The sequence below is a fragment of the Mytilus galloprovincialis genome, chromosome 4, assembly GCF_965363235.1.
Source record: "Mytilus galloprovincialis chromosome 4, xbMytGall1.hap1.1, whole genome shotgun sequence".
Classification (NCBI taxonomy): domain Eukaryota; kingdom Metazoa; phylum Mollusca; class Bivalvia; order Mytilida; family Mytilidae; genus Mytilus; species Mytilus galloprovincialis.
In genome coordinates, this window is record NC_134841.1 from 34241150 (window position 1) to 34266063 (window position 24914).

General features: G+C 32.0%; 2 protein-coding genes across 2 annotated transcripts in view; one reads left to right on the forward strand and one right to left on the reverse strand.

Annotated features, from left to right (window-relative positions):
- Positions 1–5267, reverse strand: part of LOC143071955 (uncharacterized) — a 17857-nt gene extending 12590 nt beyond the window's left edge. The window contains exon 1 of the mRNA XM_076246670.1: positions 5223–5267. The gene's annotated coding sequence lies outside the window, so the exon portion shown is untranslated. The remainder of the gene's footprint in view (positions 1–5222) is intronic.
- On the forward strand, positions 3000–23764 carry LOC143071957 (uncharacterized protein C15orf61 homolog). Its single transcript, XM_076246671.1, has 4 exons — positions 3000–3020; positions 10716–10867; positions 11641–11819; positions 22590–23764. Exons 2-4 carry the CDS (start codon positions 10722–10724, stop codon positions 22715–22717), a joined length of 453 nt encoding a protein of 150 aa, XP_076102786.1. The 5' UTR covers positions 3000–3020; positions 10716–10721; the 3' UTR covers positions 22718–23764.
- Positions 23765–24914: the final 1150 nt, after the last annotated feature.

Sequence of the window (24914 nt, forward strand, 5' to 3'; positions counted from 1 at the left end):
GAGTGGTGATAGATATACAGAGTGGTGGTAGATATACAGAGTGGTGGTAGACATCCAGAGTGGTGATAGACATCTAGAGTGGTGATAGACATCTAGAGTGGTGATAGATATACAGAGTGGTGGTAGATATACAGAGTGTTGATAGATATACAGAGTGGTGATAGATATACAGATTGGTGGTAGATAAACAAAATGGTGGTATGTATACCAAGTTGTGGTAGATATACAGAGCGGTGATATATATAAAAACGTAGTGTATACATGTATCTATCACTTCTCTGTATATCTATCAGCACTCTGTTTAGCTATCAATACTCTGTATATCTATCACCACTCTGTATATCTATCACTACTCTGTATATTTACCAATTCTCTGTATATCTACCACCACTCTGTATATCTACCACCACTATGTATATCTACCATCTATCTGTGTATCTATCACCACTATGTATATGTTTCAACAATGAATATTTTATAAGTGTGTCAAAGCTGGCAGTTTTCTGTCAATGTCTAGTGTCACATTATATTAATTTTTTTTGTATCAAAAAAATGTTTTTTACTGGGATACCATTTGAAATAGGTTTACTTATATTTCAAATTTCGTTTAGTTAAAATCCTACCAGAATCAAGAAATTGTCCGAAAATCAAAATTTGTGTTTTACACCGTATTAACAAACAAAAAATAGTTTTCTGAATTTTCTTTTAAACCGTTAAAGGTCATTGATTGTGTTCTTTGTGTACATTTTTATTATCAATATAAATGTATGTCAGCATGAAATCAATCCTTAAAATATCATAGAAATAGATATTACAAGATGTGGTATGAGTGCAAATGAGACTAAATATAAAATATCATTGAAAGCCTAGCTTTTACAAATTTTTAGAAAATACATGAAATCTCTTTCTTAAAAATTGTTCGCAATCAATATAAGGTTTTCAGAAAATATTGAAAAATAGCACACGCTTTAATAACTATAGGTTATATACTATTACATAGTAGTTTTCAGATTCACATCATTTATACCTGGGCTGTGTTATTTCCTTGTTGTATTATATTGATTCAGAAAATAACAAACAATAAAATTTGATCAATGCATTCATTCAAATGAAAAGGCCGGACTGGCTGATATTAAATCCAAGCTTTGTTTGTGAATAATTAATCTATTTTAAGAAATGAAACAGATGACCGATTTTATGTGTGACATCATGCCAAAGTTTAAGTTTAAAAATGTAAACGGTTTGAAATAGACTGGGTATCATTTTTTTCAGTCCCCTTATTGGCCGTTAGGTGGAGAAACATTAGTTCATGTTACTCATTCATTTTTCGTTAAGAAAACTGGTTTATAAGCCATAAACTTTACCAAATGCAAGCTTATTGTCGGGTTGTTAAATGAAATTATATGAAAAAACATTTTTGCGATACACGGACAATATAGTGCGTGTTACTCATAAATTACCGTATACAAAAATTGTTTATAAACCAATATGAAATTTGTTTGTATTATTCCAGTTTGATTTATGATTTTTTGTAAAGGACTTTTAAGGCAAAATATTATTTATACTAAATAATTTAAAAATTATATCGATTCAGACATCTAGTATTGTCAAATCATTTCTAAATTAAACGCAAAAAATGAGATTTATGAAAGAGCTTAATTTAAATGGTTAGTTTCGCTACTCAGGAAATGTCACCAATATTTTTCCCAAAAGGATAATTAGACATTTTAGAAAGGCTTCAAAAGTTTGTTTTATATATGTTCTAAACAATTTCAAGTCTTGCAGGTTATGGTGTTTGACTGGTATGGATTTGTAAAAATTGATATCTTAACCATATGAATTCCAGAGTAAATATTCATGTTTGTCACATATAAAAAAGAAGATGTAATATGATTGTCAATGAGACAATTCTCCACAAGAGATCAAATGACACAGAAATTAACATCTATAGGTCACCGTACGGCCTTCAACAAAAAGTTAATCCCATACCGCATAGTCAGCTATAAAAAGCCCCGAAATGAAAAATGAAAAACAAATTAAACGAAAAAACTAATGACATAATATATGTACAAAAAATGAACGAAAAACATATGTGTAACGCATGAGAAAACGACAACCACTGGATTACACTTTATAATTGAATCGGTTTTTATATTGAACAGATTGAAATATATTGATAAAATACTGTATCACATGCAGTTTAAATGAGTTTATATATGTATTTCAATCAACAAACAAAATTTTTTTTTGATCAGGCAAATTAATCAATGAGTGATAGATTTCTCCTTGAAGAAATTTAAAGGTCCCAAGTGAATAAACTACACAGAGAACAATAGATATTGTATTGATTCAATGGGAGAGGTAAACGTACAAAAGTTTAAATACCTTGGTCAAGAGCAGACGACTCTGTGGTAAACTTTGATTGGGTTCGCAATAGTTGCGTATTGTCCAGTAATCTGTTCATACTGTAACAAGATTTAACACGCTGAAATGTCTATTCTGCTTTATTATTGCTGCTCTAGTTATTTTTGGCCACTGATCATACATATACTACACCGTTGGTTTTCCTGTTTGAATGTTTTTTACACTTGTCATTTTGGAGCCTTTTTAGCGTGTTGTTCGGTGTGAGCCAAAACTCCCTTTGAAGGCCGCACTTTGACCTATACTGGTTTCATTTTACAAATTGTAACTTGGATGGAGAGTTGTCTCATTGGCATGATGATGGAAGTTTTTCACGATCTTGAATGGCTATACCCTTGCACGGTTTGCATCTCATTGGCACTCACACCACATCTTCTTATATATCTGTATATATAGACATGGTTAGATCCAACTAAGTAAACATAGTGTCGAAAGTAGAAATGTGTAGCCTAGGCCACTGTTAAGCGTGACAATTGGTGTTATATATTAGAAAGAAACGTGGATCCAATAGGAGTCACTCACAAGAGGATACTTAAAGCTCACTTGGTGCTGCAGAGGTTTTAAACACTGATTTGAAAAGTTCACTTGATGCTGTAGAGGTATGTGAGCCGGACACCATTTTACTTCTCCTTGTACGTAATACTTCCATACTTTTATTTTCCTCTCTCAAATAATATATATGCATGTTGTACCTTCAAATTATGATAGATGTTTTGATTATAGAAGGTCAAGATTCAATGGTTGTTTCCATAATCCAACTCTTCAGCCAAATTCTTTCATTTAGATTAGAATTCAAACTTCATCATTTTGTAACTTTCTAACCACGTTTGAATGATATCTGAGCTGAGTACAAAAAGTACCGGAAATAGTGTTTTTTCCAATTTTCCATTGTCGTAGGACCACACTCTCATTTTATTTAAAGAAGCAGACAGTTAGACTAAAAGATACAAAATGTGAGGGATCGAAGAAATTCTGGTCTTTTGTCAAACATAAAAGAAAAGAAAAGATTGGCATAACATCACTTATAAAAGAAAGAAAACTGTTCACTGAACCAGCGGATAATTAAGGCGACATCCTTAATGCACAACTTAAATCCGCATTCTCTGAAAAAAGTACATTCACAAAAGATAAATTTTTATCATCTAAGCGAATGAAATCTAAGAATACATCACCAACTATGAAAAACATAACCATAACAACAGAGGGCATAGACAAACTACTAAAAACCCTGAACCCAAACAAATCACCAGGTCCGGATGGAATATCCCCTAGAATCCACAAAGAATTACACAGTGAGACAGCACCTCTTCTACAGTTACTGTTTGCAAAAACCATAGATACTTGAGTGGTTCCAAATGACTGGCGTTCAGCTAACGTATCTCCGGTCTACAAGATGGACCAAAAGTATACTGTTTCAAACTACAGACCAATTCAATCTCACTGACGTCAATTTTCTGTACAAAGTAATGGAACATATAATTGTATCATCAATTATGACCCATGGTGAAAACAACACAATTCTTTACAAGTTACAACATGGCTTCAGGAAAGGCAGGTCCTGTAAAACTCAGCTCGTAGAATTTATGGACGACCTAGCTAAAAATATGAATATGGGACAACAAACAGATGTACTGATAATGGACTTTGCTAAGTAGATATAGGAAGATGTGGTGTGAGTGCCAATGAGACAACTCTCCACCCAAATAACAATTTATAAAAGTAAACCATTATAGGTAAATGTACGGCCTTCAACACGGAGCCTTGGCTCACACCGAACAACAAGCTATAAAGGGTCCAAAAATTACTGGTGTAAAACCATTCAAACGGGAAAACCAACGGTCTAGTTGCTAAGGCCTTTGATAAGGTCAACCACAGCTTACTAGTTAATAAACAACATACTTATGGTATAAAAGGCAACACAAATAGGTGGATAAAGATTTAGCTGAGTGGAAGAACACTAACTGTTGTATTAGAAGGATGCAATTCAACATCAGTCCCTGTAGACTTAGGAGTAACGCAGGGTTTAGTCCTTGGGCCAAGCCTCTTTTTATACTACATCAACGACTTGCTAGAAGATTTAAATGCTACAGTTCGCTTGTTTGCAGATGACACCATCGCCTTTCTGACAGTAACATAAAAACCAGTGGAAAATTATTACAAGAAGACCTTAATAAACTAGCTAAATGGGAACAACTATGATGCATGAAATTCCACCCTGACAAATGCAACATTTTGAGGGTAACAAACAAGAAAACACGAATTCAAACATCATATCATCTTCATTGTCACAATTTGGAAGAAGTGCAGGCAGCCAAATATTTAAGTCTCACCATTCAAAACAACCTGAAATGGGATCAACATATATATATAACAGATAACTGACAAAGCAAATAAAACTCTCGGATTTTTTAGGAGAAACATCAGAATCTCATCAACAAAAGTAAAGAGCCAAGCTTATATTGGACTAGTAAGACCACAATTAGAATATGCCGCAACTGTTTGGGATTCAGCAACAAAAGAATCGATCTACAAAATAGAACAGATACAAATAAGAGCTGCCAGATTTACGTGACAAATAAGTATAAATCAACTGCTAGTGTCACAGAAATGATAGACCACCTTAAATGGAAATCACTACAACAACAAAGAAAGGAAATCCAGACTTGTGATATTCTATAAAATAGAGAACAATATCGTAGCAATAGAGAAAGAAGGACGGCTCACACCACCAGGAAATATACACCCTAAGGCATAACAAGTACCGCACTCACGTATTGATGCACAAAAGACATCATAATTACCACAGACTATAAGTGACTGGAACGCCTTATCACCAGACATCCAACAGGCAGATACACTAGGTACGGCACCGAATGGGACTCTTGTGGTTTTGTACAAAATTCAATTCTGTCACAACAAAATCATTTTTGTCTTACAAAACTATGTGATACAGACTTGTTTTATGAGAACTTCAATTTTGTGATGACAAAATTCATTTTTGTAGACAAAATTCATTTTTGTAGACAAAATTCATTTTTGTCAAGACAAAATTCATTTTTGTAGACAAAATTCCTTTTTGTAGACAAAATTCCTTTTTTTCATGCAAATATAAACTTATTTGCATACAAAATTGACTCTAGTGATACAAAATTGACTTTTGTGACACAAAATTCACTTTTGTGTTAAATTTTCACTTCTGTTCAACAAAACTCAATTATGTCTACACAAAAATAAACACAAAATTGAACTTTGTCATGACAAAAATGAATTATGTGTCAAAAAAATTAATTTTGTGTCTCAAAAGTCAATTTTGTCAACACAAAAATAAACACAAAATTGGATTTTGTCATGACAAAAATGAATTTTTATGTACAAAAATGAATTATGTGTCAAGAAAGTGAATTTTGTGTCTCAAAAGTCAATTTTGTCAACACAAAAATAAACACAAAATTGGATTTTGTCATGACAAAAATGAATTTTTATGTACAAAAATAAATTTTGTGTACAAAAATGAATTTTGTGTACAAAAATGAATTTTGTGTACAAAAATGAATTTTGTCATTACAAAATTCAATTTAGGGTTTATTTTTGTGTAGACCGCAAAATTGACATTTGGGACACAAAAATGACTTTTGTGACAAAAAAGACTTTATGACACAAAATTGACTTTTGTGGCTCAAAATTTACTCTTGTGGCACAAAATTGACTTTTGTGTTAAATTTTCACTTCTGTTTATAAACAAAACTCAATTTTGTCTACACAAAAATAAACACAAAATTGAATTTTGTGCGAAATCTCAGTTTTTTTTTGTATTAAATTTAAGTTCACAGAATCCAAACTTAAATAATTTGCATACAAAATTGACTTTTGTCACCTAATTTTCAAATTAGGTAACGCAAGTTTTTACAGCAAGTTCCAACGATTATTTACATGGATTTTTCTCCTGCAAACGGAACTTGTGAAAAAAAACATATATGGGTCATTTTCAAAAAATGTCGAATTTTGAAATTGAAAAATTTATTAAAAGTTACTTATTCAAACAACCCTTTACATAAGCAAATCAAAACAAACAGTATTTTAAGAACAACATATTAAAAGATGCAAACTTAATGATGTCATACAAGAATATCTTGAAACATTTTTTGATCGGTGGTACAATATTTTGTCTATCCTGTTACCATTTTCAAAAGAAATTTTGGGTTATTAAGAAAAGGTTTAGATAAAATGTTAAGCTTGTTTTACGTTACCAATTAGATGGTTTTCAAGAGAATAAACTTCTATATATATTCATTCTGTAAAATAATAGATTATTTGCCAATTTTCTAGGTTGTACTGAAAAATGGCTCTAAAAATTGGTTTTCAAAGGTTGTAAAAATTACCACCAGTAATGCAAGTCTAAGATAGCAATTTATATTGTTCGGCCTTTTCCACCCTTTCAAATAAACCCAACATCAAGTAAATCTCTTATAAGTTAATTTACTTTTCTCTTTATTTCGTTGGTAACAGGAACGTACGTTTCTGATATATCACTATATACAAGTCTATCCTGTTACCTTTTTGTCTATCCTGTTACCGATATCAGTATTGCTCCTGCAAATGCTTAATTGGGAAGATTAAGACGTTATAACCTTAAGATGAGTTCAAACAATGAAATATTTCATTCGTTTTCCACCTACATGTTAAGATAAAAAAAATAACGACGTTTTTGTCTATAATTGTCTATCCTGTTACTGTAACCATAGCAACCATAGTAACAGGATAGACATAACAGGATAGACAAATTTCTTCGTTTTTGATTGCTGATGTGAAATAACGACTCCCTTTGGTGAAGTGATTATGGTTTTCTATTGTGAATTTGGTTTCCAACACGTTATTGCACTTTTTACAACCATTCTGTTAGTGTAATTAATCAAAATGGTTGGTAACAGCATAGACATGAAAAAAAGTACGCTCTATTTTTTTCACTAAATGTCTTGAAATTTCTTTTCTCTACACTGTCGTTCAAGAAACGAGGCGTTTTAAATGTAAAGATTACTTTGCATTTTTGAAATCAACACTGACTGATTCAATATTCATAGGGAGAATAATTTGACGACTGATTTAAGTAGCGGTAACAGGATAGACATGAACCTCCTGTACGCTGATTGAATTTAGTTTGTAGATAATCTGTTACATACAATGATAAAGAAGCTACGATTTTTCGTTAGAATTATAATTAACGTTCTTAGAAAGTCCCTTTAGCAGATATCAAGGCGATCAGAAAATTGGAAAAAAATCATTTGAAATGTGTTTTTCTGACAATGTACGCACACAAATACCCCCAAAATCGGCCTTAAATGCAGTTTAATCTTATCAAAATAGATGTTAGGTGGGTTTATTATTAATGTTCTGAATCACAAATCCGACAAGCTTTCATTTAAACCATTACAACTGAAATTTCCATTAGAAATACAAATTTTAGCATGGGTGTACTGAAAATTCGACATTTTTTGAAAATGACCCATATATAGCAGAATCTTCAGTTTGTTGAAGGAGGCTATTATCCGACAGAAACAGAAACACAATATGAATGTATACAATGGGACGTACAGTTGAATCTTCAAACCCGTAGAACTTTTGTTAAATTTTTGTTTCTGTGTATGTTAAAACAGAGACATATAATATTATAATAATTATTGTATTCCATATGTCTCTGATGGTCTTTAATTTTTATGTCAAATCGTCATTTTCAACCATTCATGCATGACAAACCATATATCGAAGATATCTAAATGTAATGCTTCAACATAAAATACACATATAAGATTTGGAAACATTATAATTCTTCATATACTTTTATATTATCTATCTATCTATCTTCCCGTCAACTGAGGAGTGGATTCATTTTTGAGTATTATTTTCTCCAGCGATATTGAGCGCACATTAAAATGATCTTGTACAAACAAAACAATATATTATGCAAAGGTACATAGCAGGGCTCCATACAGTCATGACTTGAAGGAAATGTATTTAAAAACAGGTTAGGTTTTATTTTAATAAAAATTGCTGGTCTACTCGGGTCTTTTCAGGTCCGCGTTCGGGTTTTAGAGTCTTCCAAATTGGTTAGCTCCCTTTGCAGACGATATTTTTGTTCCCAGAAAACAAAGTTCGATGTATAAAACTTTACCTATATTACTTTTCTCTAAATTATCGATAGATATTCTCTCAAATTTACATGTAACACATACCAGTCGACTGTCATATATTCCGCTTAACATCATAAGTCCCTGTGATAAAAACACAGGTATTTGGGGCATGGACCCCCCTTTTTTGGACCTCACTAAAAAAAATATTGTTTAGTGTTTTTTTTATTTATTTACAATATTCTACAATGTATAAACACATATCAAGTCTCAACAGTCCATTGCTAGTCGATTACAATAACTTTTTTTACTATCCATACGAGCCCAAGTGAAAAAAGAAGCTCGTATGGATAGTAAAAAAAGTTATTGCACCTAATCTGATGTTATCAACATTATTTATGGTTACAAGAGCGCAATTATTCGTAATGCATTTTCCATAGGGTACCACTGGTGTTCCGTAGACTACTCAAACTAGGGGAAAAAGGGTAGCAGTTCTTGTGACTAGAAATGCCAGAGTTGCATTGAGGGGGGATAGGAGGGGTCCTGATCCCGAAATCCCGGACTTAAAAAAACGAAATCCCGAGGTCCCGAATTTAAATAAAGTAAATCCCGACGTCCCAAAATCCAAAAAAAAGGATTCTTGGATCACGAAAGGGTCAATCCCGAAATCCCGATCTTAAAAAGACCCGATCCCGGAGTCCCGATAAAGGTCCTATCCCCCCTCTGCATTACAACCAAAAAAATATATAGGGTCATTGACTTAAAATGCAGTTGAAAAAGATCGTTTATTTTTTTCGCATAATGAAAAAGGCATATTTTTAATGGCTCTGACGTGCAGAAATGGAAGATATTTTCTATACTTCGTAAAATGTGAATATGTTTTTCAGCAATTTTTACACCTAATTGGATAAGCTTTCGATTAAATGTACTTCCAATCCTGTATCATCCATTCAGAAGCCGTATAGGATTCTATTCTGAGTACCATCTTGGGGTAAAATGTAAACAAATAATTGCGCTCTTGTAACCTTATGGCAATGTATCCCATATGTTACTATTCCAAATAATGATCATGATGATGAAGTCTTGAAAAGGTATTTTGCTTTTTGCCATTAAGTTTTACTATTGTCCGTACATCCTAAGATTGGTTTCTGTTCTCTATGACTATGATGCTTGAATTTTATTTTTAGTGATAAAAATATGAAAATAAGATGAAAAAACATAGTGGTATTTTTATCTTTGAAATTAAAGTGACTGTACCTCTACCAAATTGTTATAATTTAATTTGGGATGTAAGGCGTCTTCTGATTGGCTGACGTCGATTTGTTTATCATCCCATAGACAATTTTGTCATGTGACCGTGACGTCATCAAAGTTTTTTGACATGGTTTACCACGGTTTATAATGGAATTTCGAATTAAATTTAAATAAGAAATGACTGTAATATTTTTTCTGTCTATTCGAAATAATATAAAAAATGTGGTGCACACGTGCACTGTAATAGTTATTCAGTTTGCACCACATTTTTTATGTTACTTCTTCATAGACAGAAAAAATATTAGGGCAAGCTGACCAAGGTTCGGACAGTATCACTTTTCATTACGGCCTTGCCGTTGAACTTGCATGTGGATCTCTTTGGCTATACCGTTGGTTGAATGTTTTCAACTGGTTCCCTCTAAGAATCTAATACATTTTCCGGTACGTTTCGATATTCGACACCTGAAACCAGTATAAAGTTGATATTGTAGATCAACCGTCGTTCGGACAACTACGACTAAGGTTCGGACACCGCAAACTATCCTAAACTATTGTTCGGACACTTGCATAATAATATGTTAAATACAAGTCTATCATGTATGTTTTTCTTAGTATTTCCTCTCATCACTCCGTATTAACTCCTGGTTTCCAACACTGACTCCTGATTACCGCGATTTCACCTCAATAGACCTCAATGATCCCGTACACTACAGTCATTCCTTAAATGAAACTTGTACACAAAAATTTACAATGCTAATTTTCACATGACACAGATCAAGTTGGAATTTTGGTGTTGTAACTTCAGCTGTACTTTTACCGTTTTAGAGTTATGCCCATGTTGTTGCCCATAAAAAAAATTAAATTCATAGATATTAAGAATAAAACAAAACTTTAATTTTCCTCTTTGATTTTTTTCAGATTTTAATGCTAAATGGAATTAATGCAGGGATAAGAAACTTAATTTTGGTTATCAACAAACGTTCCACAAAACCAAAAAGTTCTGATGTTTTGACCTGTCACCTCAGACAAAGAAATACCCCTTACTGGACATCCTTTGTTATTTACAAAAGGTAGTATAAAATCAGGAACTGTAACCATGGTACATGTAACTATAGAAATTATTGCAAGATTTTTATTAATGTGACTTGGTGACAATGGCAATAATTAGAAATCTCATTCTGATAAGTGATACATATATCAGTATGCAGCTATTCTCAAAATTCCAATAATTAAACTCACATTTTTGTAAATTCTTCAAAATTTGCAATAATAAAACCAAGCAATTATTTCTGAAATTACAGTATATCAGTTGTACATGATGCATGGACCATGTATGTATGGATGAGGAAATATGTAACCAATTACTGTACATAAAAGTTTTTAATATACTTTTATTCCAAAATGTATTTTTCTTAAATTGAAATAAAACCCTGAAGTTGAGTTTATATATTAAAAAGAAAAATCACAAAAATACTGAGCTCAGAGGAAAATTAAAAGCATAAAGTCTGTAATAAAATTGCAAAATCAAAAGCTAAAACACATCAAACGAATGGACAACAACTGTCATATATGATATTCCTGACTTGGTACAGACATTTTTTTATGTAGAATTAGAAAATGTTTGATTAAACCAGGTTTTGTAGCTAGCTAAAGCTCTCACTTGTATAACAGTAGTGTAAAATTATGGTACTTGTATGAAGTTCAAATAAATTCATGATGGTAAAATATGCTGTTGCTACCACAGTTAGTATAGGTCAGTCTGTTTGAATCTGCAAGTATACATGTATGTTTATTTTATAAATACAACTATCATGATTATATAAAAGAATTTGTTTGATTTTAGAGATGTTATAAATGACAAGTTTGGAAAGTCTCACTTTAACTGGTGTGTAGATGGAGCTAACTACCATGTATTGAGAACTGGCTGTTACCCATTCATCAAGTTCCATTGTACCAAAAGACCTTATCAGGATCTGTACTCAGAAGATCAGTTTTTCACAGTCTTGAAAATCATAAATCTAGGTAAGTGTTCTCTCCCTTTATTCACTGTAGTTCCATTGTACCAAAAGACCTAATCAAGATCTGTACTCAGAAGATCAGTTTTTCACAGTCTTGAAAATCATAAATCTAGGTAAGTGCTCTATCCCTTAATTCACTAAAAATGTTTCTGAACTTTGAAGGGAACAATCCACCACTTAGATGGTCAGATTTTAATTATTGAACAAGATATGATAGCTGCTTGTAATTTTTCTGAGACAAATCTATCCACAAAAAAAATCCAAACAACTTGCCATAAATTATAGGGGTCAGAATCGCTTTATAAATTAACATTCATCAGGAACACTCAAAGAAAATATTTGAAATCCAAAGATTTATAAGAACTAAAACAATGCATTATCTTAAAGACCAAAAAGAACCCTAAAAATAACCACATCTATCTTAGGACTTTGATTGAAGGAGTTGAAACCTTAGTTTCTTAATTATCTAAAATTTATAAACAGATAATTTTAGAAAGAATTGTTATAAATCATGGTAGTACCAATTCAAAGTACTGACTACTGATCTGATGATACCTTTTGGGATTGATAGTCCATCATAAAGAATGAAAACAACTTGTTATAAATTTTTACTCAGCCTAAGGGCTGTTCTGAATTTACCTTCATCTGGAACGCTTAATGCCAAATATTTGAAATCCAGCCCAAGATGTGTAAGAACAGAAACAGAAATACAAAAATGGTTGAAGAGCTATAAAACCAAAAAAAAAACTAAAAATAAATAGCCAATTATCTCTAAGTTCAACTTGTTTTCTGCTCTTTGGTTGGGTTGTTGTCTCTTTGACACATTCCCCATTTCCATTCTCAGTTTTATTATCCTGGCTTGAAGCCTTAGTTTCTTTATAATTTAGAATTTAATAAGTTCCAATCATCTTAATACGTTATTGTCCAGGTATCTCAATTTGTATCAAAAACAAAGTATTGACTGTTTCAGAACATAGAAATCATAAGTTTCAATGTAGAATTTTTAGATCAAATTAGGACACAAAAAAGATTTAAGGTAGTATTATTGAAAATGTGTCAAGTTTTGAGAGCAATAAATGAAATTAAAATATTTTTTCATATTTATAAGGTAAAGAATTACTAGGGAAAAAAAACACAACTTGACTGTTTCAGAACACAGAAATCTGACATAAGTTTCAATGTAGGATTTTAGATCAAATTAGGACGCAAAAAAGATTTAAGGTAGTATTATTGAAAATGTGTCAAGTTTTGAGAGCAATAATTGAAATTAAAATATTTTTTCATATTTATAAGGTAAAGAATTACTAGGAGTAGGAAAAAAAAAGCATGTTTTTTACTGTAAAGTTCTATATGTATTTATGATCATATGAGATGAGCATCAAAAAGCATTTTGATATTTGAGAATTTTGCACAATTTGCCCAAATTAAAAAAATAATCTTAACAGGCTGAAAATATATTAAACAAGTTGTCAGAGAAAATAGCAAAGATTATGTTATTATGCAAATCATGCATAAGTTATTTCCCTTTGCTGAATATTTAGTTTTTTTAACATAATGGAAAAATCTACATCACAAAATCTAATCATGCTCTTGACCAAACCAAATGCAAAAGAATAACTACATTTATCGCTGTACTTCATCTCAAAGTCACTATGATATTTTGTTAAAATTAGAATGAAAATGTTTGTTTTTGAAGTTTTTTTTTTAATCTTTTCTGTGATCATTCCTATCAGTAAGCTAAGTTCTATCAACCCACATCCAAACCCTTACCCCATCTTCCTTGGTGGCAAGTGCTTTAAATTGCGTTTTTATAGTGAAAATATCACAATAGATTTAAAGGGAAAATTCGCGATTTTTTACTTATGGTTTAAATATGTTCATTATGACATAATATATATATTCACAAAGTTTTATCGCTATATGTGCAGCAATAAAGGAGAAATTCAATAATTAATGAAAAAATATTAACAACTTCCTGTAGGTCGTGACGTTTTCTCCTGGTTTTTGCATGCCGGGATTTAAAATACAATCATTAAAAGTCTTGGTTTTTAATGATATTTTAACGTAATCGTAAGCGCGCCGATGACTTATGCTTCATCTAATAACCAGCCGATAATAAGAAGATAAAACGCACAGACGTGCAATTGTACATATGCATGAGATAAATTTTCTATGTTAAACGTATATATCCGAATTAATTTTTTAGACAACACAAAAAGTTATAAATTTATTTTTAATTAATGCATTTTCGGACTGATAAGGTGAACAAATTAAAATACAATAATCTGTAAAGACAATATGTTGGTGTACTCTTATTGACCTTACTGTCTCTGCTATGATTATGTTTATACGATGTGTGTATTCACGGTTCTGTGGCTTGTTGACAGGTAAATTGTTATTTGCACTTCGGTATTTAACCACGCCTCTAGGGCACACCTTGCCAGGTGTGACTGTCTATTTGGATCAGTGGGTTATAAAACAAGGGAGCATTTAATACACACATTTAAAATAAATATTCAAGTTGGTGACAAATGAAAATAGATCGCCGTGGAATTATTTAATTATATTTGGTGCTATTATGTATTTGAATTCAAATAAATTAATTTACTAAGAAATAAACAATTTTCGGTTTAAGACGGGAAACTTAATTCATGTGTCAGAATGAAATGATATACACTTCTTGTCCTTAATTTATGTCTCATCAAAAAAGGGGAACTTAGAAATTAGAAATAGCTTTACCAAAGCATTTTGATTGTCTTTATCAGGCAACAAAATGTACGAGAACACTTACATTTAGACTTTTGAAACCCATGTATTAATTAATATCTGAAACTATCTGAAGATAACTCTACCGAAGCGGAATATAATATGTACGAATAAAGAAAAAATACTTTTGTTTTTGGGATACGATTGCTTTCAAGCAATCTGTAGACTTTTACCGTTGACTCAGGGCTGCATTCCCTCACGTCAACCGTTTTATTCTAAACATTTAGCAACATCTCAGATTCTTATGATTGTCTTGCTTTAAAAGGTAAAAACAAACAAAAAAATTGAACATAAACAACTTTCCTGTAATGTTCTTCTCATAATCTTCATGTTTGATATTTCCCTTGACTTATATGCATGTTTTTAACAACACGGAAAATCAGAATTATGCAGTATTTATATTTAGTGTTTTTATAAATTTAGAAACACGTCAGAGGGAATTCCCCAGTTTTGATAAATGCGAGAGTTCTCTGAATTCCGATAATTCTATTTCTGTCATATAAGAACTGAAGTGGAGTTTTTCTATATTTTACCGTTATGAAACTGATATTTGATACTGTACTCTCATAAAGAAATGAAAACATTCATCATATCATTTAATCCAAATCGCAAGTCACGGGTTTGTTTATGTATTAATGCGCATGCGTATAGATTTCTTGATTTCAAGGGGTATCAGATTGAGTGGTTGCTCTGGATTCCCCACTCCATTGATTAATTTGAAACTCATGGGATTCTTTCTATGTCTGTCTGCTATTGAGGGTTATTGTTGTTCCATAATTTTAAATCATGTGCATCATTTAAATTAAAATATTTACATTTAAAATATATGTTTACCTATAACACCCCTTCAGCCGAAATGGAGTTTTCCATATTATCGTTTCGAGTTGTCTCCCTTCCGGAAGTATTTTCCGTCAACGAAATACGATACGACTCGTCAAGTAAAATTAACTTGTTAGACGTCAATAAACGTCGTATTATATTAAGAAGATCTAAGAACGATCTCAATTTAAACAGAGGAGTGTGTACGGAAAGGAGTCATGCCCACTGACCCAAACAATTAATATTTAAAGCGTTAGAAATGGGGTTCCTCCTAAAATTAACGGTGATAAGATACGAAGTTAAATACCTTCTCTCACTCTCAGTGACTGGAAGCAAGTTAACTCGTACCACGTTAACTCGTACCAAAAAAGTTAACTCGTACCAACGTAAACTTGTACCACTGGGAAGTCGTACCATTAAAAATATATTAAAAAAATATGAATGTTTTATGTTGTTTTTTTTTTGTAAACCTAATAAAAATAAAGTTGAATTACTTGAATTTTATACTGGATTTTAAGGAAAGCTTAGACAAAAATATGAATGTTTTTTAAAGCTTTATTTTTTAAACTGATCTTTAAAACTAGTTTTAATCCAGAAGAAAGTAAAAAAACATTGCTTTAACTGTACCTTAAGTTGAATATCTATATCCAAATTAAATTAATTAAAGCTGTAATCCATGATCACAAATAGAATGCTATGTTTACAATTGTTGAAAGCCATGTGCTTTTTGGCGGGAAAATTCGGGAAACCCCTTAACAGAAAACAGTTACATTTCATTGTTATTTATAGACAGTAAGAATTCCATTTTGGAAATTATTTTGATTAACCGTGTTAACTGCTAAGATTTATTCATGAAAAATAAATATTTTCTTGGGGTGAAACTTTTAATACTTTAATAATTTTACAAATATAAATAAACCAGTCTGAAGTATTTTCTATCCAGGACCAGTAGACAAGGAACATTAGCTACAAATTGGTCATTGTACTTTCAAATTATATATATTTTACAGATTTAAGAGGTATTGAGTGAAAGTAAAGTATATATTCATCATTTAACACCATTTAAATGCATTTAAATAAGTTGGTACCATTTGACGTTGGTACGAGTTTACAATGGTACGGGATAACTATAATTCCAGTGACTGCTGTGGAAAGTAAACTTGGAATTGATAGTACAAAAATAAAACACAATAAGTACATTGCTCATACACTTGTATCCGGGATTGGCTATTTTTAAAGTTGAGTAACTATTCAGATTATTACATTTTGCATGTGCAGTTGAATTAGTTTTGAAAATAATACTATCCAGCTGTACCAGGGCTGCCAAAAATGCTTGAGACTCACGCATGTTCATGCTTTTTTGTGGCAGTATCCTTGGATCTATTTTTTTCCTCTTTGATCTTTTCAATTTTGGCCAAGTCTCATGCATTTGCTTAATGAAAAGTTGGCAGAACTGCTATACATGTGTCAATGAAAACTATGGCAATGGTATCCCTCAGAGCATTCTGCTCTTTGATTAAATCTTTGCACATTAATGATAAATTATTGTTATCTATTGTTCATTTAATTACTTAATTAGTACTTAAAATATGTCTACCGCTTGGCATTAAATCTCGGTGTGGTAGGAAACGATTATTACATATACTGTGGATTCATTTATTTTCGTGGGCACCAATTTTCGTGGATGAAGGAAAACTTGGATATTCGTGGACATTTAATTTCGTGGTTTTGCCGAAGTCTTTATACAAGCCTTTAGGACATTTGTCATTCGTTGAACATTTAATTTCGTGGTTCACCTAAATCAACGAAATCCATGAAAATTGGTATCCAACGAATAATAATGAAACCACAGTAGATAATATTATTTGGATGAGGATTTGAGCTAGCCTATAAAAAACACATTAATTAGTTAACATATATTCGAGACCAAAGGATACTAACTTTGATAATTCAATTATCTTATTCACATATTTTTCTCTTATGATTTGTGCGTGCTTGTTTCTATAGGACAGTGTACATGTATATATGGTCCAAAAAATAAAATCATAACTAAAAATGTCTTGTTCGGAGAATGATAGTACTAACAGTGGTTCCAGTCCGTCAAGAGAGGCAGCTTTTGACGAGTATGGTCAATTTGGGTACGCACTAGAGCCAGAGTATACCGAAGAAGAGCTCCATGAAATGGAAGCTGCAGAAAGTTCCCGAAATCAAGATATCCTTAGCAACCCTCGCCAGTTAAACACAGATTGGTGTTCGTGTACTAAATGCATAGTTATGCCGTTATTGACGGAATGTCTTTGTTGCCACGAATTTACTCTCTTTGATGGTAATATTGAATTGGGTGAATGCATTAGTGACAATATCGATTTCAGAACTGTTTGTCTGAACCCGGTTGTTCTTGAAACCAGCTATATTCAATTCAAAATATTTTATTGTTCAAGTATCAAATGTACATTTAAACAAAGGGATTGGACAAAGTTTTTTGAGGTACAAGCGTCATAGAGGGAGAGCTCCAGACGTACTAACTCACAGCCAAAGCCGACTAATGGCTTATCGTCAGTTTGTTTGTTGGGTCAGAAAAGGGCAACCACTTGGCAAGAGAAACAGAGTGACTATTCCAGCTTGTGTTGTTAACATTATTAGGGAAGCATTTCCGTCACAAGATGGTGTTTATGAAGGCTTCAAAGAATGTGAAAGTGACACGTCAAACTCGGAATAGTTGTAAAATAGACATATGCTAGATTTGAGGCTCAAAATATTCTTTTGTTTATGTATAGATAAAATATATATGTCTGCTTTAATTCTTTCATGTTCACATTTAGTTGAATTATACAATATACTTTTACTATTGTTCACTGTTGAAGGCCATACCGTGACTTATATAGCTGCTTAAGTCCACTTCATTTGGGTACGTGTCTCCCAAGAAAACAAACCACAACTTCTTATTCAAGTTAATCAAATGACTCATCTTTTTGCGAAAGTTTGGTATGCAAAAGTACAAAGTTATAAATGGGTGTCTTGCAATATCGAAGTGATAATCTTTTTGTCAGATCTCTTATATCTTTTGACGAAATCAAACCATCATGGTATATTCTGCTTTTGTATAGACCGAAGTGTACTAAATGATATTCATATTATACATGTTAAATGAATGAACAAATAATAAACCTATCTTTTTATTGTTTTCCGCCCATGTATGCTCATCGCCGGAAATAAAGTTTCTCGCACGAAAAAATGGTATTAATTCCAGAGTCAAAATTTAAAGAACTTATTTTCCATGTTTTCTGGTATTGTACGAAAGAGAATTGACCTAACAAAAGAATTGCTATCTTAGGCTGTTAGTAACACATGTAGAGCAGTGGGTCGTTGTTGGACATATAAATCTTAGAAAGTGTATCATCTGTTAAATTTGCAGGTCACTGAAAGGGGAAGTCCCATACGGAAGTAGGTGTTGAGAATGATTTTTTTTTATATCCAGTGACACACATTACGTGCGTATTCTTGAATGTTTGATACATCATTTAATCTCAAATTGCAAAAACGAAAACTTCCACTTGTATTTATAGTATTTGTATTTTTATCCATCTGATGAGTTAAGCCTTTTTCAACTGATTTGTATAGTTCGTTCATATGTTGTACTGTGACAACACTGTCCAAGGTTATGGGAGGCGGTTGGGATCCCACTAACACGTTTAACACGCCACATTATCTATGTATGTGCCTGTTCCAAGTCAGTGGTCTGTAATTCAGTGGTTGTCGTTTGTTAATGTGTTAACTATTTGTTTTTTGTTCATTTTCTCTTAAATAAATTAGGCTGTTTTTTTAATTTTTTCGTTTGAATTGTTTTACATTGTCAATTAGCTGACTTTGCGGTAGGGGCTTTGCTTGTATTGGATGGTCGTACGGTGCAATTATATAATTTAGTCCATCCAAAGCGACCTTTATTTAACTATTTAGGACTTAATGTTCTCATCAAAATATTTTAAATCTCACAACGCATGAATACTTCAGCTATTTGAAAAAAAAAATATTTTAAAAAAAATTGACAGGAAATTTAAGGATCTTCTTGGAATGAAATCGAAAAATTACGAATAGATATTCTTTCAAGTGTGAAAAACGTCAACCAAATTTATTCATAATCGGGAACGTCCTTATTAAAATAGTCTTCGTCTCACAATGTATAATACTTTAGCTATTTGACCAACGATGTTTAAAAACAAAAGACAACGAATTAAATGTCATCTTTCCCTTTTTTTGAATGTAATGATAAGTCTGTTCAACTGGCAAGAATACCCCTAAAGCGGAAAAGCAGTTTATTCTTTAAATTGCTGTCATTGAATATCAAGAAAGAAAATAAATCCTGAAATTGATTTGAAACTTTAATACTTAATAGTCTTCCTAGAAAATATTCACATCCCTTGGGGATTATTAGTGTACGTCCAGTTGCATATATATTACATGAATGTCTGAACAATTGTGATAATGACGAATTTCTTCCTTTATTCGAGAACAATCTAATTGATATATAAATCTGTGATTTTACTATGTTCATAACTTCGATGAACCAAAGCAAGTTATATATCGACCTGTATTTAAATCAAATTTGTTCTCTTCTTCTTCTTTTGGTATACAATAGTCTATCGAATTCGTTGATTACATACTGTTGGCATACGTGGACTAGTCTATTTACAAAACTTTTACCCCAATTTACACAAAATGTATGTTTCTTTCTTATGTTCAATGTATACATGTATATATTTTAAATTGCGCTATAGTTCCGCAACTTTCTATCCAGGCGTATAAACGAATCGTCGACAAGTGCGTACATTTTTTTTAAATCAATAGAGTATATATTACATTTTCCCAAATTCACCCTTGGAAAAAATATGTAAATAGATTTTTATTTCTTCAAATCTTTTTTTTGGGGGGTATTATTTATATTTTTATAAATAATATTCTTTACACCAGAAATGTTATTTATAAACAAGCGTATGAGTTAAGTAATGACTAGTATATTATATCACTTTCGGACACGAAAGACAGAGATGTATATTATACACCTGATAGTTCAAAATAGAAAGTTATAAGTTATCGGCCGTGTACACTGACCAATACCTACAGAAGTGAAACGATGCATGAACTTGCAAGCCCGACAGGAAATCGCTTGAATACCTGGACGTGTCACCTCACACCCCTCACAATACCTTTGGGAGTAATACCTTTAGCCATGCTGCTGATCAGATGAGGGAAGATCCGAATTTATTTGAATAAAGTTTATTACTTTAAAGAATTATGAACGAATTAGATTTTCGAAAACAATTTTCACGGAACACTTATTTAAGATTTTAACTTTGACTTTTTAACTAATTTCAATATTAACAGTTTAAAAATAACAGACTATGGTTATTTTAAAAAAAATAAGAACATTTTCCGTATCAAGTTAGTTAGTCAGATAAAACAACCGTACGATTGACAAGATATCGACACGCAATTACGACTACATCGGTTAATGTAGTTTTGGTCCTTTGTGGTTTATAGACATATCGTGATTATCAATCGAAGAAGATGACAAAATGGCGGAACGCAGAGAATTGATACTCAAAATTTAAAATCGATGGGGATCTCTTATCTAGCGGAATAAAACCTTAATATCTATAAATTTGAGAATTTTTATACAGAATGGACATAATATCAATTTTTGATTTTTTTGCGAAGTTTCCCTTTAATTAAAATACTGAATGATAGTACCTAGATACATAAAGAGAATAACAGGAATTAAGAAATATATTTGAGACAACAAAAGACCACCTCAATCAGCAGCAACCACCACAACCCATCATTCCTAAAGACACACAAAACAAACATCATCAAATATTGCAGTAGTGTTATTATACGACTGCAAAAAAAGTTTTTGGGATCGTATGGTATGATGTCGTCGTTCGGTCGTCGTTGTCCGAAGACACATTGATTTCTGGACAATAGCTTTAGTTTAAGTGAATAGATCTCTATGAATTTTTTTCAGAAGGTTCAATATCATAAAAGAAAGGTTGGGATCGATTTTGATGGATGATGGTCCCAACCGTTTAGGAATAAGGGGCCCAAAAGGGGCCAAAAACAAGCATTTTTCAAGTTTTAAGGATAATAACTTGTGTATAAGTATTTCAATTGCTCTGAAAATGTAACACAAATGTTTAAAACCACAAGTAGAAGGTTTGAAATCATTTATGGGGTTATGGGTCCAAATATTATGAATTAAGGGCTAAAAAGGGGCCAAAAAAACAAGCATTTTTCTAGTTTCAAGACAATAACTTGTGTGTTATTGTATGGACCTCTCTAAAATTGTACCTCAATGTTCCATATAACAAAGGGGGGCTGGGATTAAGTTTTGGATTAATTGCCCAAAATATGTAGGAATTTTAGGCCAAAAAGGCCAAAAAGAACCATGTTTCTAGTTTCCAAACAATAACTTGATTTAAGTGTATGGATCTCTGTGAAATTGTACTACAAGGTTCCATACTACAAAGGAAAGGATGGGATTGAGTTTAAGGGTTATTGCTTAAAGGGGGGTTTCATTAAGTTGGGGGGGGGGGGGGGGGGAATTTTTGTTTACAATTTTTTTAAGGGATTCCTTTTTTTTCAAAATTTTTTCAAATTTCCAATTTTGAAAAGTTTCAAGAAGAAATCTTCAATTGCACAGTATTGTGCAATAGATTTGTTAGATCTTCGACCACATTTATTTTGTGACAAAAACCTTTATGTCAAAAATTTGATCACAATCCAAATTCAGACAGTATCAAGCTTGAATACTGGGACCAAATTTGCCCCAACCGTTCAGGGTTTGACCACTGCGGTCGTATAAAGCTGCACCCTGCAGAGCACCTGGTTTCTTCTTATTATGTGATCATTTTGTATACATTTCCAATTAAGGCCAAATAAAGTAGTATGCATGGTTCCAGTTACATCTAAAACAGAGTTATGGTTGGTTTTTTTTTACATCAAGTCTATGAGAGTAACATTCTGACTTTTAACAGTGCTGAATGAAAAATGACAAAAAAAATATCAAAGATAGGCTATTATTAAGACTAAAAAGTAGTGTAGGTAGAGTAACTTGAATAACACATATATTTTTATTTGGCCCAACTGTTAAGTGACTCAAGTTAAATATACATTTTCAATGCTTTTATTTAAGGTGTACCCACACTGACATATGGCTTTGCATCATGGATGTTTAGAAGATTTGAAGAAGATGTTAAAACTCCAAAAGGAATTGTCAAAGTTTACTTCATGAACAAGGAAGATCCGTATTCTGTTAGCTAGATTGACAGCCACTGAACTTATTTGGTGTAGAGAATTTGGCATCCTAGTCTAACTTTCTAAGTGCACAGTATAATTTTGTAATCCAGTTTTAAGATAGGGGAACAATGGTAGCCTATACATATCAGTTGAGTTTGTTTTCTATTGTTGTGTTGTTGGTAATTGCCTTTCTTTTTGTATTAACTTTGATAAACTGGGTAAAGAGACTTTTAATGTGGTTAGCAGGAAATGCAGAAAAGAAAGTGAAACCAAAAGTGAAAGAAGATGAAACAAAACCTATTATTGCTCAAAATGAGGATGAAGTGGACAATGTTGTGAATAATGAATTTCCAGATTTAGATCAAAAGAAGGGACTATAAGGTTGTGAAAATTCTTATACAAACAAGCAGGATGTTATAATGGATAATGTGAACTTGTATATTTTCAGGGTATCTATTATTTATATAAATGTGTGAGGAAATATTTTATTTTTGTATTGAATTTTGTTTAAAATTTATGATTTACAAATACTAATACATTTTTGGTAAATAATCACCCCACAAACATGACAAATTATAACTAATCCACAGTATTCATTTATCTTAACAGAAATTCTGCAGATTTAGATTATGAAAAGGGTCTATTTTAAGGTTGTGAATACACATTGACATACAATTAAAATATATGCATACATTAATACTTATACAGTACAGGGTTATATGGAGACACTTTTCAAAAATCATCCAACCTAAATTAAAACAGAATAAAAGTATTATACTACATTGTATATTGCAATATTGCAATAATTATTTATGAAAGACAGTACATGTGTACATGTAAAATTAATTTTATATGCAATCTTATAAAAAAAAGCACAGTTAGTTAAATTTTATTTCACAGATTGCATTTCATTTCAATCATTTTTTTCTTTGAGAATCCTATTTGAGGACTATAATACATGTATAATATAACATAGGTGACTTTTTGACATTGATAGTGGTGCTGTATTTATGTGAATTAGATTGGCCTTATGCATCTTGTTTCTGGAAAATAAAACAATTCAGAGGTTTATTTATGTAGTTTTTGTCTTCCCTTGGGCAATTGTCTTCCCCTGAGCAGTGGCGGATGCAGGAATTTTCGAAAGGGGGGGGGGTGCTAGCCCAGGGCAAAGGGGGGGTGCAGGGGGGTGCAAACATATGTCCCGATTCAAATGCATTGATCGGCCAAAATAAAGGGGGGGTGCGGACCCCCGGAACCCCCCCTCTGGATCCGCCACTGCCTGAGCATGTTCAGAAAGTTGCTAAGGTGAGACCTTGCTTGCGTAGATACATAGTAGTATCAACTATTTGTTAAAGTTTGAAAATAGAAGAGTTTAAGCAGAATCTCTATTGGCAAGTCAAAGATATTTGTTATTCAGTTGATTTGTCTTCCACACAGAAATTAAGGATTTGAAAACACATGGACATAGAATTAAATGTTTTGTTTACCAAGTGTGTACTCTAAACATTGCTAAAGTCATTCAGAATGACAAAAAAGCTAGATTAGGCATACTGTTCCCAGCGTTTATTTAGTAATGTCAACATTGTATTAGTATTCATGTAGGTCAGTTTCTGGGAAACACATGTAGTTCAATGATATTTGGTATGCAGTTGTACATGTTATTGTATGAGCATTGGCATATTTTATTTCCATAGAGATTATTTGGCCCTGCCCCCTCAGTCAGACGATTGACCTTAAAGATTTTGCTTGTTTTCAAGGTTAAAAGTTTATGATTAGGCAAATTTTAAGGGAACCACTCTGGCACTCATGAATATGATCATGATGATAATTCAATGATATTTGGTATGTAGTTGTATTGGTATAGATACATCATGTTCATCTTATATCCTAATTTTGATTTACATGTATGTAGCATTTAAAATACTAGAGATACACACGATTGAAAAATTGAAAAAAAACTGTTATCTGAATATACATGTATATACATGTATATGTATAATGTATACAAGTGCTATTCCAGGAAAAAATATGCTAGGTTTTGACACTATATGATCTTTTTCTTTTAGCAATAGGGTTGACGGCAAATATAATTCTGTAACAAAGAAAATAAATGTGGTGTGACTTGTGGTATTTAGTTTTGTGCTCCCTCCTCAAATAAACCCCTTCATTTGTCCTGGATTTGATATATACCAAACAAGAATATTTAGTATAGATTTGTAGG

Excerpts from the sequence above, each read along its gene's own strand:
- LOC143071957 (XM_076246671.1), top strand. The coding sequence starts at position 10,722 with ATGCTAAATGGAATTAATGCAGGGATAAGAAACTTAATTTTGGTTATC. Across the intron at positions 10,868-11,640 it reads TCCTTTGTTATTTACAAAAG|AGATGTTATAAATGACAAGT; the intron begins GTAGTATAAAAT and ends GTTTGATTTTAG. Across the intron at positions 11,820-22,589 it reads CTTGAAAATCATAAATCTAG|GTGTACCCACACTGACATAT; the intron begins GTAAGTGTTCTC and ends CTTTTATTTAAG.